General features: G+C 50.9%; 1 protein-coding gene across 6 annotated transcripts in view; it reads left to right on the top strand.

Moving 5' to 3' along the window:
* The window catches only part of NRP2 (neuropilin 2), a 90,598-nt gene that overhangs the window by 33,955 nt on the left and 38,150 nt on the right, over window positions 1-18,493 (top strand). For all 6 annotated transcript variants that reach the window (XM_075511906.1, XM_075511909.1, XM_075511907.1 and 3 more), the window contains exons 4-10: window positions 244-474; window positions 1,047-1,202; window positions 3,099-3,268; window positions 4,316-4,471; window positions 12,704-12,848; window positions 13,149-13,498; window positions 14,595-14,739. In XM_075511906.1, the coding sequence (XP_075368021.1) occupies window positions 244-474; window positions 1,047-1,202; window positions 3,099-3,268; window positions 4,316-4,471; window positions 12,704-12,848; window positions 13,149-13,498; window positions 14,595-14,739 (1,353 nt within the window). The remainder of the gene's footprint in view (window positions 1-243; window positions 475-1,046; window positions 1,203-3,098; window positions 3,269-4,315; window positions 4,472-12,703; window positions 12,849-13,148; window positions 13,499-14,594; window positions 14,740-18,493) is intronic.

The following is an 18,493-nucleotide window of genomic DNA, read 5'->3' as shown; positions in this document are numbered from 1 at the left end:
GGGATTTAGACACATGCTGTCCGCTCCAGTGAACGCACGGACCTTGCCTCTCCACCTGTGGAAAGTTTTGAAAATCACCCTCTCGGTCATTGCAGGAATTCACACAGCACTTGGGTTACAGGACATTTCCAGAAGTGAATACACAACCCCTCTAAGCTCAAAACGGGGTTTCCACAGTGTGTCAAGCTGTTGGCATTAAGCTGCATTGTTGCTAAGGCTGCGGGTTTTTTCCTGCCACTACAGGCTCTGAGGACTGCTCCAGAAACTTCACTGCCTCCAATGGCACTATTGAGTCTCCAGGCTTTCCTGACAAGTATCCACACAACCTGGACTGTGTCTTCACTATCATAGCCAAGCCAAAGACAGAAATCCTCCTCCACTTCCAGCTCTTTGACCTCGAGCACGATCCACTGCAGGCAGGGGAAGGAGACTGCAAGTATGACTGGCTGGACATCTGGGACGGCATCCCTCAGGGTAAGCCATGGGGTGCTGCACCGCTGTCCTCAGCCTCTCTTGGTGTCTCACAAAGCTCCAAAACTGTGCGGTCTGTGTCTGAACACCAAAGGCGCCTAACCTCAGATGTGGCTGCAGCATGCAGCCTGCCATCGGGGCGCTCCGTGGCCAGCAGTGGGGACAGTGCGCTTGCAGAAGGCTGCATGCACTAAATCCCAAACTACTGCTCTGTTGTAACCACTGATCTGAAAAGCCCCATGGCATGCTCCAAGATGCCACCGGTCCTCCCTCAGGGAAGGGCAGTGGGTTCATGCAGTGCTGGGAGGACCTCCCTACTGCGTACCAACACCGAGAAACAGCAGATTGGAGCATTTCCCAGCAATTGCAGAGCAACGCCTGCTGCAGTGGATATTTCTGCACGGTGCACTGCATGGCACTGGGCCAGTGGATGTAAAAAATAGCCCATCCCCAAAGCCTTTCTTTTATCCCGATCGGTCCCACTAAGGCATCCCCGCTGAGTGATGCCAATCTGCTAGTGAGCCAGGAGGTTGGCGGAAAAGCAGGCGTTAACTTTGCTGCTCTTCCTTTTGCAGTTGGCCCCTTGATAGGCAGGTACTGTGGCACTAAGATGCCGTCAGACATCCGCTCAACCACCGGCGTCCTCTCGCTCACGTTCCACACGGATCTGGCAGTGGCTAAAGACGGTTTCTCTGCTCAGTACTACTTGATCCAGCAGGAAGTCCCAGAAAGTAAGTTGGAAACGTGTGTGTATGACTTTAGGCAGTCGTGTCACCTGTTTTTCCCAAGCCTTTCACTTGGCACATGCGAGAGTGAGCAGGCAGGAGTGTGTCCAGGGGCTGGTGCCCCACTGGCAATGCAGACAGCAGTTACACAGATAGCTGTGTTCTCTGTTTCTCATAGAAGTGAGATTTCAGTAAGAATCACGCTTTCTGACCTTTCTTTGACTTTTCACTTGCTTGTGAAGTCTTCTCAATACCTTTTGGGATAGAATCGTTCATGTATATGCTCAGCCCAAAGGATTTAGGGGAAGACTTCAGCCCAGCGGGTGCAGCAGATTCATTAAAGCACAGGGGAAAATACTCTCTCCTTCTCTCTGGTTTTCCAAAAATTCACAGCCCTGAACTACAAATTGGAATTTCTTGGCTGTCTAATTAAAAAATGCCTAAAGCTCTAAGAATTTCAAACCAAAATTTATTTCAGATCCCTTATTAAGGGAGGTAAATCTATGTGGAGTGTGGAAGTAAGTTGTGTGTTTTGAGAATGAAGAGCATTTTGATTCTTTGTGATAATGCTTGCAGGCGAGGAAAGATTCAGTTTGTTTTCCCATGGTATTTTTACATCAGAGCTACAGTTCTCGACCTCTGTTAGCAGTGAACCCGTGATACAACAGAAGAAGCCTTCAGGACACCCCTCAGTCCCAGAGAAAGAGAGGGGGTCCCTGACCCGGCACTGAAAGCCCATGACGGAGAGCAGGGTAGAGTAGGAGTTGTGCAGCACTGGGGCAGCTGGGTTACAGGCTCTTGCTCTGTGATTGAGTTAGGGATGCTCTGCTGAGGCTGAGAGAGTTACAGCAGCGTGAGCTCTTCACCATTGCCTATATCCACACTCAGTTGATCTGTTCTTGAATCCCCTTTCTATTCGGTTCTTTAAAAGGATTGGGAAATAAAATGTCAATGACACACAAAGCTTGAGAAATCAAGCACAAGAGCTGTTTAAAGGGCCAGGCCTGTTTTGGTTTATGCTGGTGTAAAATTGAAACTTTAATAATACCACTGAGATCTTAACTTGGCCCAGCATTTCCACCCGGGATTGACTTGGCCACATGAAAAACACAGGCAGTTTGGTGGAGCCCCACTGGTTTACAGCAGCGGCACGCTTGGGCCCATGCAGTATTTCCTATCAATGTTTTCTTTGCTATTGTTTTTACAGGACAGCTGCCATAAAATATATGAGATGTGCAATAAGATTGAGCTAATTGTGATTTTTAAAGCCTTAGAAGTGAGGAAACCCAAATGAAGGCATACCAGAGTCTTTCATATTCTTGGCTGGTTAATTCTTGTGGGCCTGATGTCACATATAGTGCATGCACATATACACAGACGCGTACACACACGCATCCATACTCTCACACATACACAAAACCTTTAGACCTTCCTGTTCCAGGCCTTGACGTTCCTGCTGGCAGCACAGCAGTAAGGACCCTCCTGTTGTGCCTGCCCATACTCCTTGCTTTGTCAGTGCTTAGATTTCACCTCCAGCCTTCAAGAAGATGGGGAACTTTGTGGCAAGGGGACTTGGGACATCTTGGTGGAGATGGAGTGTGGGAAGGGACAGAATTGTGTCAAAACTGTGCAAGGGTGAAGGAGAGAGAGAAAGGGAGAAAGATCTGGACTGTATTAGTTTTCAGAGGGCCATGCAAACATAAAGCTGCCCCATCTTTAATTTTTCAGTGCAGTCTGTGAGCACACACAGCCTGCAAGATGGTGCAGATGTGTTCATCTTTCTAAGCAGGCAGCTTTGCTTGGGGGTTAGCTGGGGAGGATAGTTGAGGGCTGCCTTCCGCTTGGGAGTGGAGTACAGAGACTGTAAGCTGATCTGTGTGTGTGCATGTGTGTCTGCTCCAGACTTCCAGTGCAACGTGCCACTGGGGATGGAGTCTGGCAGGATCTCCAACATGCAGATCAGTGCCTCCTCCACCTACTCGGATGGCCGATGGACCCCTCAGCAGAGCCGGCTCAACAGCGATGACAACGGCTGGACCCCCAATGTAGACAGCAACAAAGAGTACCTCCAGGTACGCATGCTTTCCAGCCCCCTCGCCTCTTCCCCCACCAAATGGAGTGTCACGCTGTTAAACTGACCCGTGACCATAAGGCTTGTTGAATTTTTTATTGCCTCTGTGGCTCATGGGGAGCGAGCAGCAGGGGAGCTGCAGTGTCTCCGTGAAATGCGACAGGCTGGCTCTCCCATTAGCACGCCTGCACGAGGGCTGACTTGACCCGCTGTCTATCTCCCACTCCCTCCTTCCTGCCCAAAACCTTGATGGACTTTCCAGCATACTGACAGAGACTGAGGGACCTCTGCCACTTACAAGGGCCACTGACTCCGCCACTTGCCTGAGGACCAGAGTCTCCAGGAGGCGCATGGAAAAACAACTAGAATAATGTTTATCTCTTCAGAGATGCAGGGAGTGTGAGCAGGCTAACGTCAGGTAGGGGGCTGACAGAGCAAAGGCTTTCCCTGGGAGCTGGTTAGATCCACAGTCTCTGTCCGCACAGGGCTTCTGGCTGTGTCACATCGCCTTGAGACACTGCTTGCTAAAGGGCACTAGGAACGGGAGGTGGTGAATGTCATTGCTTCTAGCAGACGTCTCATTCTTCATTCATGGCAGTGCTACCAAGCCAGCTCTGCTGACCTTTCTCAATCCACTTTGTAAAAAAAAAAAAAGAGCAAAGGAAAACCAGGAACTGCAGCACTTGCTAATTGGACATCATGCTTTTATTTTATGTGGAAAAAGTCAGCCTCTGTCCTGCTTTAATGGACATGAGCTTCTGTGCAGATCCTGTTGCTTGGTCTGAGGCAGGAAGAAGGCTTTGTGATGGTCGCATATGGACAGACATCAAGATCCTTAGTTACTCTTGTCCCATGGTCCTATCTGCGAGCATCCTGCTGAAATCAGCCCAGGGGGGTTGTGCTTGTTGAAATGTGCACCCACAGATGGAATGAGACAGACTGAATTTGCACCTTTTCATGTTTCAGAGACAGAGGGAGGAACTAACTAGCCAACCTGGGCTCTCAGGTGGTCACTGTTCTCTCTGTTGTCCCTTTTTCCCCTGGAAAGGTGGACCTCCACTTCCTGACCGTGCTGACAGCCATTGCCACACAGGGTGCCATCTCCAGAGAAACCCAGAATGGCTACTATGTCCGTACCTACAAGCTGGAGGTCAGCACCAATGGGGAGGACTGGATGATGTACCGACACGGGAAAAACCACAAGGTAAAGGCCTTTTTGTCTCTTTTGCATGCACCTTGGTGAGTCTTGCAGGCAACGGGAGGGAATAGAACAGAGAGATTTTACAGGCCCGGAGAGTTTAATCTGTGAGGGACCCTTTTTCTGATGAGGGCTAAAAGACTGATGATGCTCTGAGCAGAAATAGTCCTTCCTCCTCTGCACAGCAATGAGGAAACACTATTCCTTGGAAAACCTGGCTGCTGTTGCATCTTTCGTGGTGGCGAGAGTATGTTATTTGACTGCAAATGAAGGAGAAAATGCTTTCACAGCCTGTGTTTTGCCATACAAGATGCATTGAGCTTTTATGGCCGTAGCCCTGTCTGCATGCTGGGTTAACAATCACAAAACCACATGAAACCGTAGTTCAGGAGTTATTGAGGCCTGGAAATGAAAGGGCACAAATCCTAAGAGGGGATCGCACCATCCCAGAGAACAAAACGAACAATAAATAATGAGGAGCAATTCAGGCTGCCAGAGCTGTGGGATCTGCGCTAGCAGGCGCGGTCGGCAAGGATGCCTTGAGCCCTGGGAGCTGCTGCACACTCTCGCCGTGTTTCTGGGAGGCACACAGAGATGGGAGCGAGGGGGAGGGAGGGTAAATACGGGTGTTCAGCCCTTCCAAGCCTTGCGGGTGCTGCTGCGTGGCCAGGCGAGGCAAGCTCGAGGTGGTCTGCATGGGAGCTTTGGTGTACGGGGAGGGGGGTTAAGGGAGCCACGGTGCCGGGCTGGTCCTGCTCCGTCACTTGCCGTGGTCGTGTGGTTGTCCCCTGGTTAAGAGCACCTTGGGAAAGCCCTTCCCTGCTCTTCTGTGGTGCCCACCAGCACTGCTGCCGTGGCTCAGGTCCTGCCCACTGATGTGCCATGATCTGTCTGCGTGAACTCGGTGGCTGGGGTCCCACACACCTCCCCCCGCACACACGTCCCAGCAATTTCTGCTTGCTCAGCGCTTCTGTTAAATTAGCTGTCCCCTCCCTTTGCTGGCACAGGCGCTGCTGGCATGAAATGCCGTAGCCTGCCTTGTCCAGGATTCATCCAGACGTTTCCTTCCTTTCCTTCCCAGGCTGTGTGATTTCCCCTTCCCCACAAGTGTGTCTCACGGTTCCAATTCACTCTGCTTCCCAGAATAAGTCGTCTCTGTGCAGAGGCCCCTGTTTTAGAGGCAGGGAAATGGAGGCACAGGGCAGCCCAGCACCCCATAGGAGAGTCAGCAGCCGGGCTCCCCCAGACCTGGGGCGGGCTGGCTCCGGGCCGCAGCTCATGGCAGAGCTCAGTGTCACCCTAACGCAGCGGCCGTGTGCTGGTGCGGAGGCTCTGTGCTCTCCCGGGCCCCGCTGGCCGTGGCAGACCTTTCTGTGAACGGGGGCCGTCTCTCCTCACCCCGGGCACCCCGTGGAAACGGGGAGTTTGAGGTCTCGCTGGGGCGGTTTCAGCAAGCCGAGGCAGACGGGAGATTGGCAACACGCCGGGCAGAGAGGCGGGTTAAATACACAGTTCAGAGTTTCAAATAACCACTGGCCATAAATGTACCTTTCGGAGTCTAACTGGGGTGGGAGTCTGGCCTGGAGGGTGGTTTTAGTCGCAGGGGAGAGTAGATATCCCGGCCGTGCAGACCGTTGGACCAGGAGCAGATCCTCAGCCAGGAGCAGGACAACATGGCCGGTCTCAGTGCTGCTGGGCCAATTCACATTGCTCCAGCAAGACCCTAAAGCCGGGCTGGTGTCAACCCAAAGCGGTCCCATAGCCACATGAATTGCCACCATTTCAGGATTTGGCCCTCGAACCCTATCAGCTTTCTTCTGTTCTGTTTTCTCTCTTCACAAAAAAGAAGAAAAATCAAACCTCTCCTTTTTTACTCCTTTATTCCAGTCTCGCTTCGTTCCCATGTTCTGGCCTCAATTTAGCCGACACCTCCGGAGGCTGGAGGATAAGTAATGGCTTTTTGGTGGCTCGCCTACCCCTTGCATCCGGGTGACTGCTTTCCCTCCCCACCGAACGACCGGCCGCCAGCCACCGAGCCAGCGGGGCCAGGGCAAAGCCCCTGCCTCACAGGCCTGGTGCCGGGGAGCGCTGGGCCCGCGTTCCCCACCCGCGTGAATCCCCGCCGTTCCTGCACTAGGCATGTTCCCAGATGTCTGTATTCAAGGTGCAGATCCCTCCCTGCGTCAGTGCGGCGCTCCGCACGGTTCAGGCTGCAACGGTGGAGCGAACCATGCCAAATAGATTTGTCAAGTCTGCCGCAGCTTGATTTGGTGCCATGAGCAGCAGGGAGGGAGCGGAGGGGGTGGACAGACAGGGACTCTCTATTCCTCTCTATACATGCAGATATATACGTATATATATACATATATATATATACACATACATATATATATATGCACATGAACACATAGACATATGGGGTGTATCAAACACTTCTCTGAATTTCTGCCAGCTGTGTGGGCCAAAAGCAAAGCTCTGCCATGTTATAGGCGGGTCAGCTAACACGTACATCTTCACCGGGGAGCTAAAGCAAGAGAAAACCAGTGAGTGCAGGAGGGGCGGGGAGGGGCTGGCGCTCTCTGCAGAGGATGGGGAGCTCTGACCTCCCCTCTTTCGCCCCCCCGCTTCCCCTCCCTCCGGTGTTTCGGAGGAGAGCGGGGCCAGGGTGTTTGCCTGCGAAACGTGATGGCTCACCTTTGAGTCCCCAGCTGCTGGCACTCACGGCGAGGGAAACGGGAAAGGCGTTCCCCCTGCCTGGCAGCCCGCTCCCCACAAAGCCCAGCCCAGCGCACCCCAGACGTCCCCCTGTTCAGGGGGTGATGCTCTGTCCTTGCCCGGGGCACGGGGCCAGGGGGAGAGGATAATCCAGTGACCTGGCCAAAGGTGCGAAGCTGTCTCCCGTGTGTCCCCTGAGAGAGGAGACAGGGAGGAGAGCAGCCACCACCATGTGTTGCCCCACACTCGCCCCTTTCTACCCACCAGCGCATCCCCATGGGACAGGACCAAACAACCCCGGCCCCAGAAAGGCTGCTCTGGCTCTGGCCCTCCCTGTTGCATCCCCCTCTGTGTCATCCGTGGTCGATGGCCCCAGAGGTTATCTTCCAGGCACCGACCCTGGTGTGTGCGCCGAGATCTTATCTAGCAGTTTGCAAATGTCTTTAGAAAACAACAACTCCTTCTTGAACCCAAGGAAGGAAAAGAGCACCTGGCAGGATTTGACCTTTTGTTTTTGGCCATTTTCTTCGGACAGATTCAACTAGGAGGATTTTATTGGAAAACAAAGCGCTCATCCATTCTGATGCACTTCCTTCTTTGTGGGGTCTCGGGTTCCAGCTCCCGTGTGGTCTGAGCCGCTCTGTCTTAGTAACTGCAGAGATCAGCTCATGGGGATCGTCTAGTGTGGCGAGGGACTGGGGGACGGGATGGGTTTCAGGATTCAGGGTGGGCTGGGAATGTGATGGGTGCTCTCACTGCCTCCATTGCTTTGCGTGTAAAATGGGAGGATGCAACTGAAACATTTGCTTTGAGAACCTGTAGAAGTCAATGGATGAGAAATGGCAGCAAGATCCAGCTGATGCGCATTTTCCATTTCCTGCTCATTTTGATGGCTTTGTGCTTGTTATCAGCTAACCTTCCTGGGTGGTACTTCAGGTGGATGCAAGAAGGCAGGTTGAATTGCTGCAAAGAGCCGAATATCTCAGCTGTGCATGGAGCTGGAGATGTCAGAGGTGTTTGGTGCTGGCAGGGAATATTGAGGATGACTCTTTGGAGACCGTTGTGCCTTCTCTTAGGAGCATTTCTCTGTCCTTTCGGTTCTTAATGAGGTCTCCTGTGTTCATTCACCTGGGGAGGGAGAGAAAAGCTTTCAGTCCTGTGGCTTCTTTATCTGGAAAACTCAGGAAAAGCTTGCATAATCAGCCAGAAGGCCACAAGCGCTTCTGCACAGAGACATCATGGTGCAGAGGGTTTGTCCAGAAGCATCCCCCGGTCCCAGCCTGCTTCTGCTGCTTTTGCAGGCAGGACAAAGACGTCAGGCTTTGGGAAAGGCAGCCCTGTGCATTCACCCTTGGTGCAGTACCAGGGGAGAATTACAGCCCTGGCTTTCCTGGCAAGGCTGCAGCTTCGTACTTCTGGGCCTGATATCTCCTTTGCAGGCTAACGGAGTGCCACTCCTCCTGTCCCTGGTGACTCCCGGATCTGAGTAGAGCCTCTCAAAGACACGGCGCTGGCAAGCCCAGCCCAGCATGCTGTGCCTTGCCCAGACGGCTGTGCTTTGTTGAGTGTTGCCAAGTATCATTTTTCTTTTACCTCCTTGTTCCTGGATTTAATAAATCCAGAACTATCCATCCTCCACTCGAGCCAGAATCCTCCCACCATCAAACATGCCCCATTTTATGCCTTCCCTATCTGACAAGGAAAATAATCTCCCCTACTTTTCTCCTTCATGCTTCTCTGTCTCAATCCTGAAGCCCTAATCCTGTTAGCATGCTCTGTTCCAGGGCTCTGTCTCCACGGGAGTAACATAATCCTGCAGTAAATCTAGTGGGTCCAGGGAGACACATACATACAGACGAAGGCAGGGCTGCTGCCATCCTTGGCCTTCTCCTCTGCCTCCCCCAGCCGCTTTCTTTAGCTCCCCAAGAAATTGCATAGTGGCCAAGCAGCACAATAAATAAAGCAGGAGAGGGGTTACCTCCTGCCCCCTCCCTGACTCGCTGCCTCTTTGACTTCACGGTGCTTTTTGTCTCCCTGTCCTTCACTCCCTTCACTCCAAACTCTGCCGTTGGCACAATTCCCATACCCACTGGAACTAATGCAGCTTCAGAAATGCCCCCCATCACCCCGCGGCGGTTCCAGTGTGTCAGAAATACGACTTGCAAGTGTTGGTGTGGGGCCTGCATGTGCGTGCACATGGAGAACTTGCCCAGTCCTCCTCTAGCCTAGACATCATCTCCCACCGCTTGCTTTCTGCAGCAATTTAACTAAGCAGGTCAGCTTTCATTGATTATCAATTTAATTTTACATGTAGACCTGCCGACTGGACTAAAACGGAAGTAAACGTAAAGTATATGGGGAGGGGATGGGCAGCTTTTTGATGCGCCGGTGAAAATGAGTTCCCTTGACTGCTTCTTGGAAGGCGCTTTTAATTTGTTAATGGTTTTCCCATTCGTCTTCTGGCTCCGTCACCCTTCAGCGCGTGTGCGTGTGCACGCGCATGCGCATGTGTGCTCTCTGCCGAGTGTGTATATATCTATCTCCCTAGATCACAGCCAGATTTTTTTTTTTCTGCTGGTGTAAATTACTGTGACTTCTTATACTTCGATGGCGGTATGTTGATTTACACCATTCGAAGACTTGGCTCAAAATACGTGCTGAGTGGGATGGGAAGCAGATAGGATGGGAGGAATAGCAATGTTCTATTTTGGTAAGGGGGAAGAAATCTTTGCTTTCTTGGCGCTCCCAATTTCACACATTTTCCTGCTAGTTCTTCCCATGCCCTGAGTGCTAATTTGAGGCAGGATGTAGAGCCTGTTCAAGTCAATGGGACTCTCTCCATGGTGCGCACGGGCTCCGGGGTCAGCATTTTCAGTGCAGAGAAACCGCACGCTCAGGGTCGGACCCTGGTCAGCAGCGTCAGGACCTGCGGGCTGGCGATGCATTTCCACTCGGGAAGGAGGCTGAAAGTCCAGGCACGTGGGAGGACCCCGCTTCTCTAACAGCACTAAGCCCCTGCCCTCTGAAAATGGCCCCTTTCTGTTACGCTGGACGGGGTGCGAAGCAATGACTTGCTGTGGTCAGCTGGGGCCTTTCAGAAACAAGGTTCACTGGGGCAGATCCTGCCAGCGCAGCCGATAGTAGAGCTGGCAGTCAGGTGCCGTTTCTGCCCTCATAAACTGGCAGTCCGGAGCGTCAAGGCCCCAGTGCAGCGTTACGTAGCTTGTTGAATGTGATCTAGTCTGAGGAGATCACTGGGCCCAAATCTAAAGCAGAATTGACGTTGCCCTCCTTGGAAGCAGGTGGTTGGGACTAAGGTCGTGTAAGAGATGCTTTCAGCAATGCATGTGGTAGTGATAAAGTTTTTGGGCTCAGTCCTGCTTCTGCTTTCTGTCAAGCTTGACTTTGCAGAAGTCAGCAACAAATTACGCTGGTGTAAATTTGGATTCTGGCCCCTGATGCTCATATGTGCGAAGTGAGCTAAAAAAGAACAAAACTGGAAATATGTTAAACCAAAAAGAGCAGCAAACGTCGTCAGTGACTGTTAAACATGCTGGTCCATATGCAACCTTTGGCTCATGGAGTCTTCAAACTGCTGATTGTGGGAAGCGAAGAGAGGTTGCCAGGAGAAGACTCCCCCGGGCTTGCTGCCCCCAGGCATCTGCTGGGGCCACCATCAGGAGCCACCCCCTGGGACAGAGGGACCTTTGGGCTGACCTGACGTGCTGCTCCTCGTGCTAAAATAGTTGCGCTGGCTCAGATAAACATTTCCTGTCCTCCGGTGTTAGGTTCAGAGGTAAGGTGTTGTGTGTCAGCTTCTGTGTTGACATAAAGCTGGAGGCTTTGCTGTGGTGTGGAAATGTATCCTTTCAGTCTGTGTGTGTGTGTGTTCCCACAGGTTTGTAAGACATACACACACACACACACACATGCCTGGAGAGTGTTTCACAGGAACCACTCTTCTTATAGCCCTCCTGCTGGAAAAAAGGGTATTTGGTGTCTGCTGAGCAAGGAAAAGGATGGGAAGTGGGGTCAGACAGGATAAAATAGGATATTAAAAACACATAAACCATGCTGTGTTGCTAAACGGTAGCAGCATGATATATATTCTCGAGATTAGCATTTCTGCTCAAGTTCACAGCAACCCCAAATCCCAATTACCGGCCAGATTTGCAACCAAGGCCCTCCGTGGGGTGGCAGGAGTGCCGCCGTCCCGGGCTGGACGGTGACGTGCAGGGGCAGCCCCGTGCTGGCTGTGTGCTGCCGACAGCCACTGTCCCCCGCTGCGAACACCCTCTGCGCACCCTGGCATGCTGGGCCCTGGGAAGAGAGCAGTAACATGTGCCGTCTGCAGGCCTAGAGCAGTGGGAGGCTTATAAAATGCTTCTTAACCGCCCTTCAAGGCGAGAGGCCAGGATACAGCCTCACCCCTTTTTCTGTCCCGGATCACAGGGATCTGCAGTTGAATTGTTTGACTCGTGCCTCCGACAGAAGATCGGTGCCAGAGATTCCACTCTCCTGCTTCACTCTTGAGATAAACTTAGCGGGAGCTCTGTGCTTAGCACAGCATATGCAGGGTAGGAGCCTGCAGAAGAGCCCAGCCGACGTCTCAGTGCGGATGCGGCTCCTGGCTGAGATCGGAGGATGCTCTAACCCTGTCCTGAGAGCCTGCGTGCTTGGAGGGAAAGTGGGCAATGCCTGCAGCCTCGGTCTGTGAGCTTTAGTGCTTTATGCTGGGGGCAGAGAAAGGGTTGAAAATTACCCTCAGGTTGGGTATTATTTCCTCTTTCACCCCCTTTTCTTCCGTGCTATGGCTCCGCAGCCAGAAGCACAAGTATCCAATCCTTGTCCAGCCTATTAAAATAATGGGCAGAGGGGTGGATCTAACGTCCATCTGGTAGTTATTGATTATGGCCATCTGGTATGGCAGCAGGCATTTCGTATCGTGTCAGATGATAAACTCTTCCGAAAAGCTGTCTCTGCGTGGTGGGCTGCATGTGCGCCGGAGAGGCAGGGGCAAGGGGCTGGCTGGGACGGTGGCTTGTCACCCCAGGCAGAGGCAGCGTCCTCTCTGCTCGCACTGCTGCTTGCACACGATGTTTCCCGATGGAGCTCGGTGCGAGGACATGTCAGGATGTCAGCCCGTTTACCCGTGGAGGGGAGGCAAGGTCTCACACAGCGTTCGGGGACATCTGGCCTTTTGCGTTGGAGCAGCTTTAGGTTTGGGGGCGAGCTTGAAGCAGCTGTGGCCTGGTAGTCTGAGGTGCCTCGGGGTGCTCTGAGAGGCAGCGGGACAGCAAGGTCCTGGGTCTCCTGCCTGATGGGCGAGTCCCTCCACCATGCTGTCCTGCCAGCGGCTCAGCTCTCCCTGCCTGCCCCTGGGTGCTTGCGCTGGCCAGAGGCTGCCCTGCCCAGAAAGCCTCTCCTCGGTTTTCCCTGCTGAGATTATTTCCACTGCTGATCTGTTTGTTTCTTTCTGCCTGGAGAGGACGTAACCGTATTTGTGCCCCTTTTCCCTCGCAGACGTTTCAGGCCAACGAGGACGCCACAGAGGTGGTTCTCAACAAGATCCACAGCCCTGTGCTCACACGCTTTGTGCGCATCCGTCCCCAGAGCTGGCACAACGGCATCGCCCTGAGGCTGGAGCTGTACGGCTGCCGCATCACCGGTGAGGGTCCTCTCCTCCCCTCAGCCTCAGCCCTCCTCTCTCTCCCTCTGACAGCCTGTCCTGGGTGCTGTCCCCCGGAGCTGTCATGCCTGCTTGGGGTGGGAACGGTGACACTGTGAGCAGCGTGGAGGCACCCATCCCAAGGGATGCGCTTGGGGGGACAGGCACCCAGGCCCTGGAGGGAATGGGGAAGCGCCCAGTGCTGGTGCTGGTTTAATGCCCAGAGCTTAAACCTGTGGGGAAAACCATGAGCGCTCCCTTCAACTGCCCTGGCTGTTCATGCCCTTTCCTTCCCTGCAGATTCGCCCTGCTCCAACTTGCTGGGAATGCTTTCTGGCCTCATCCCTGACTCGCAGATCTCGGCCTCTTCCATCAGAGGCTACGACTGGTCTCCCAGCATGGCCCGCCTGGTGAGCAGCCGCTCAGGCTGGTTTCCCCGCATCCCCCAAGCCCAGCCTGGGGAGGAGTGGCTGCAGGTGGACCTTGGCGTCCCGAAGAATATCAAAGGCGTCATTATCCAGGGGGCTCGCGGAGGGGACAGCGTGACCACCACTGAGTCCCGCTCCTTTGTGAAGAAGTTTAAGGTGGCCTACAGCATGAATGGAAAGGACTGGGACTTCATCCAGGACCCCAAAACAATGCAAGCCAAGGTAGGCACTGCCTGGAGCAGCAGCAAAACGAGATATGTTTCTGGCTATCTTCAGTCTGCCTGATGGGGTCTTGGGAAATTAGCTGTCTCTCCCCACAGAGACCTTGGGAGTTTGGATTGTCACCATGAAATCCCAGGTTGTGTCCCCTGGTCCTGCTCCTAAGCTGTACTAGAGGCTGTAGGTTCCCCAGGGATGAAAATTTCCCTTCATTTCTTATTGTGGACCAGGCCTGGGGATGTGGACATCACCTTCTGGTCCTCCCAGGTCCTGCAGGTCAGAGCCCACAAGGTGGTGTGTTCAATTATGTTTGACACAAACTAATTACGTATTTTAAGGGGAAGGGTGGTGGTGTTGTGGCTTGCACCTCTGGAAGAGGAAGATGAATCACAACTTCTCTTTGGGAAATTTGCTATATCTGAAGTCCTTTTTGCCAAAGTGGTGTGACCCTGAAATCCCTGTGTTTTTCCCATATCGGAGTTCCCCATAAACTTTCTGCTTAGCAGTATGGGAGTGGCAGGGGGCTTGAGGTATAAATGAATTCTCTGCTACTGCCTGTTCTGTTTTTATGCAAACTCATCTGCTTCTGAAAATTTGAGTTTTAATTTTTTCTGATCCTACAAATGAGTCTTAGAAGGCCTGATGCTATCTATAGCCCTCTGTTTATTCCCCACAGACTTGAGTTCGTGCACATAAGCTGAAAAGCAGCAGTACTTGGACTGTGAGGAAAACTGAGCGTTTACATTATCCTAGAACATGCAGTAGCTTCTTTATTTGCCAAAGGACAAATGTGATCTTATTTATATGTGAAGTTAGTGGATGTTCCCCAGGCTTCCCTTGCGTGGCTTGGCTCAGAATATGACCCCTGGATACAAAGCAGAGGCCAAGAGACATTGTACAAGTTTCTTAGAAACAGCCTGTCTGGTCCTCTTGAAACTGCGAAGGAACAGCCCAATTTCTGCTCAGCTGGACTCAATGGCCCGGAGTCGGACAGCCAAACTATTTCAAACTGTAGCTGCGCCCTGCCAGACCCAAATTAGCAAGTCTGGTGGAGAGCATATGGAATGCACACATCACTTTTTTTTCTCTCTCTCTGTAGCTTTTTGAAGGTAACATCCACTACGATATCCCTGAAGTCCGGAGGTTTGACCCTGTTCCTGCCCAGTACGTCCGAGTGCACCCAGAGAGGTGGTCCCCAGCGGGAATAGGAATGCGCCTGGAGGTCCTGGGCTGCAACTGGACAGGTAGGAGTCCCTGTGCCTCTGCCCACTGGCTCCATCGGGGCCACAGCAGGCACTAAACCAGCAAGGGGCAAGTGCAAGTTTATTTCTCTCCCTGCTGTCCCACCTCAGGGCCATGCCATGGCAAGGAGACTGCAGCCATGAAGGCAGGAGCTGCAGTGTGGCCCGACCCCATCTTTTTACTTCCACCTGGAAAAGAACTGGCCTTGATGCAGAATGTAGCATCAATGTTTGGACCCCAATCCAAGCTTTCACACAGAGCCCCATGTGGGATTTGTCCCCAACTCCCTTCTCCCTCCTTTCAGTTCTTTTATCTGGATGTTGTGCGGGCTTTCCCAGTCTCTGTGTTAGATAACATTTGGGCTTTTTAATCCAAATGGATAAGTGCAAAAGTAGGAAGAGAAGCAGAGGTGCAGAAGAGGAGTGTAGTGACCAGTTACAGGTATCTTGAGCTGCCACGAGAAGGCTTTGCTGTAAAAACAATTGTCCCTCTCTCATTGAACCCCATGTGGAAATCCTTTTGCAGACAAGGTTGGGCATTTAACTCTACAACATCTCTACAACATCCGTAAGACCAGGGAAGTTTGTTCACTTTTGCCCACCTGTTTTCACAAGTGGTATGCCTTGCAGCCACCATTGTTTTTAGTACAGAGGTGAAAACTGTCTAACACGCTCACGGGGATCAGTAGAGGTTGTGCCTCTGACCCTCTGAGGCTCAGTGGTGATTGATTGCTCCATAGTTTCACCCCCAAGAGCCAAAAATGCACCCAACAGCTCATTGGGTCTGATGCTAGCTTTTCAGTGCCAAGGGCTAGTTGTCCCTTTTTTTAATCTGTTTTATTTTTTAATAATCTGCTTAAATCTGAATCTGGTGTCCAGATGTCAGTGATAAAGAGGTATGATTCCCATTTTATAAACACATCTGTAGAAGGCATTTTCTTGTAAGAATTTCCATTCTAGGAAGCTTAAAAGACACAGAGCTTTCTTCCACCCTTTTGTGGAGTCTTTACTACCCTTTCCTCCTGTGATGTGCTGTGAGATGCATTACAAACACTTAATAGCAAATCACACAACACATGTACACACAGTTAATAATGATCACTTGTCACCTTTGAAGTCAATGGCAAATCTCCTCCTGGACTGGGAATCCATTGTAAATGATCTAAACTTTAAATCAAGATTAGATCTTAATTTAAATCTTACAACATCTTTGGGATGTTGTAGGAGAAGCAGGCGGCGTGGCTTTCATGCAAGCAGCAGGAGCTGAGGCTCTGTGCAGAAGTGGTCGGGCAGCTCCCACATGGCTGCTTCCTGCAGCTCCCAGGAGTCTCCAGCTGCTGGATCTCTGCAGACCATTGCTGGCTGGTGCATCACAGTGCTGCATCACTGCTGCAAAGGGAGGCAGCCGCGCAAGACCTCCCACCATGTGCATAACAGCCCCTCCATTGCACGCCTCCAAATCAGAGAATAAGAGGGGTTTGGGATCCTCAACTTCTTGTGCTATTTTTGGTTCAAAGTTCCTTTTACAGCTATGTCCACGCTCAGTTTCAATATCAGCAGCAACAGCCCATGTTTTTTCCAGGCAGGGTGCTTTATGGTCATTTCCCAGTGTGGCTGTCTAATCATTTGCACATTTTAATGTTTAAAACTCAACTGCCAAGTCATAAATATTCGTAGCTTTATTGATCTACAGGCATTCAGCTTTGTAATCAGAGCAGGGCTTGTAATCTTGTGGATTCACCATGTTATAAAAAGCATTTATATCCCTGATGCAACCTGGGGAGCAGAGATAGCCCACGGCATTATCTGCATGCTAAATCCAGGCTGGCTACATGCAGCAGTCCTTGACAGCACCAAGATACGGCCCTCCCTTGCTGGGAGGACCCAGGCATGTTACAGAACTGGCTGTGAAAACCTAGGCAATTGCACTTGCTTGGGAACAAGATTAGGAGATGGATTAAAACAAGCTGATTGAAAATATTTTCTAGTGAGAGCATAAGCCCATGTGTACCCTGCCCAGCTGATTCTATTTCTTATCAGCAACGAGCATCTTAATTACTGAGTCAAACAGGTAACTTAACAGCAACTGGGCTCACAAACTATTTGGCTAGTAACTCAAAAATTGGGAAGCAGACAGTCAGCAATTGGCTTCTTTCAAAGACTTGCCAAAATTTTTCCTCTGAAGAGTGGAGATTGATGAATGTTCGCTTGCAGCTGGTTTTCTCTCCTTTGAAGTTCCAAACATCTGGTTTCAATTGCTCAGTGACTTTGCATTTTGATCAGCAGTTACCACCAGTTGCACAGACACTTGCTGGGCCCAGGAGAGAGAAAGCGAGCAAGCAAGACCTCTCTTTTTCACTTTCCATTTCACACATCACGTTGTCCTCCCTGCTATTTTCATTATCTCTTGTAACCATCGTGTTGCGGCTCTGCCATGGTAACTGATTTTTCAAGATATATTTCTGCGGCTTGTCCAGGGCAATGCAACACTGTTGATTTACATCCGCTCAGCATCTGTGTCCCGTATGGGACTTGGCTTTCAAGGTCCTTCCACATTGTCACATTTCAGCTATAAATCTCAATATACAAGAACAACAACCTAAAAAAATGTACCACCTCTAAATAACTTGCAGCTTTTGATATGTTGGCTTCACCTGCTGCTTTTTTTTCTTCTTCTCTTTTTTATGACATTTTTCTGTGCCTGGCTGCTTGCAATTTGCTTCTTGGTTGCGTTCAGAGTTTTATGGGGTTGTAACAAATTTGAACTTAAAAATTAAAAGACTTTGAGGTTATTTGGTATTTTATCCTGAACAAAAGACAGCCACTGGAAAAAAAAAAGTAAAAAAATCCTGAGACTTTATGTGCAACATGTTTAATAACAGGAAAATAAAAGGGCAGAAAGGAGCCTATGGAAAATATTCAATGTATTTAGCCATTTCCTCCTGCTTCTGGCTTTATTAAATGATATCCTGAAGGGTGCCGACAAAGAAACACAACCATGCGTAACTGCGCAAAGCAGCCTCTTTTTAGAAGTGGAAAGAATCAAGGCTGCTGTACTCCAGTTAATGCACCCATAAAAGGAGAGCCCGCTGGAACCTAATGTCGTTTACTGTTGATCTTAATATCCTTCCCTTTCTTGCTTCAATCTCCCCTAACACCTGCTTGGAGGTTGTTTCACACGGGCCATGTTGGAGAGAGGGAAGTTGGACAGAGACCCTTTGAAAGCGTAGTCAGGAGCCTGGAGTGTGAAACCAGACACTTTCTGCAGCAAGCCAGAGCGCACTAGGGGATCCTCCGGGTCCGTTTGCGGTTACGTCATTTGTGGGTTTGAGTGACTTGTTTTATAAACTGGCACAATTGGTGGGAATGTTGTGTGTGTTTTTTTAACGTGTCGTATGCCTTTATGAAAGAAAAAGATGTTCTGCCTGTGATCTCTCTTATCCAGTAATGACAGCTGAGCGGATTGCCAACACCAGTGTAGATTAAAAAATTAAGAGAAAAAGTGGCGTGTATGTCTAGAGGAGAGCCTTGTCCAATGGGAACTCTAAATCAAAGGAACTCCCATATGGAAACAGCCAGTTCATTTGAAGTTCAAACCATGGTGACATTTGTAGCATGTGGAAATTTCATGGTATTCTTGTTCTATCTCTTCCTGCCATTACAAGAACATGAGAAAAAGATTTTTTGCTTTGTTTCCTCCTGCCTGGGCTTTTTGTACTGTCTGCTGCAAATAGCATCTCCACTCCATTTTTTTCAG

This window comes from Mycteria americana, chromosome 9 (assembly GCF_035582795.1).
Source record: "Mycteria americana isolate JAX WOST 10 ecotype Jacksonville Zoo and Gardens chromosome 9, USCA_MyAme_1.0, whole genome shotgun sequence".
NCBI lineage: Eukaryota > Metazoa > Chordata > Aves > Ciconiiformes > Ciconiidae > Mycteria > Mycteria americana.
The sequence above is the reverse complement of the archived record's forward strand: the minus strand, read 5'-3'. Positions and strand labels throughout refer to the sequence as shown.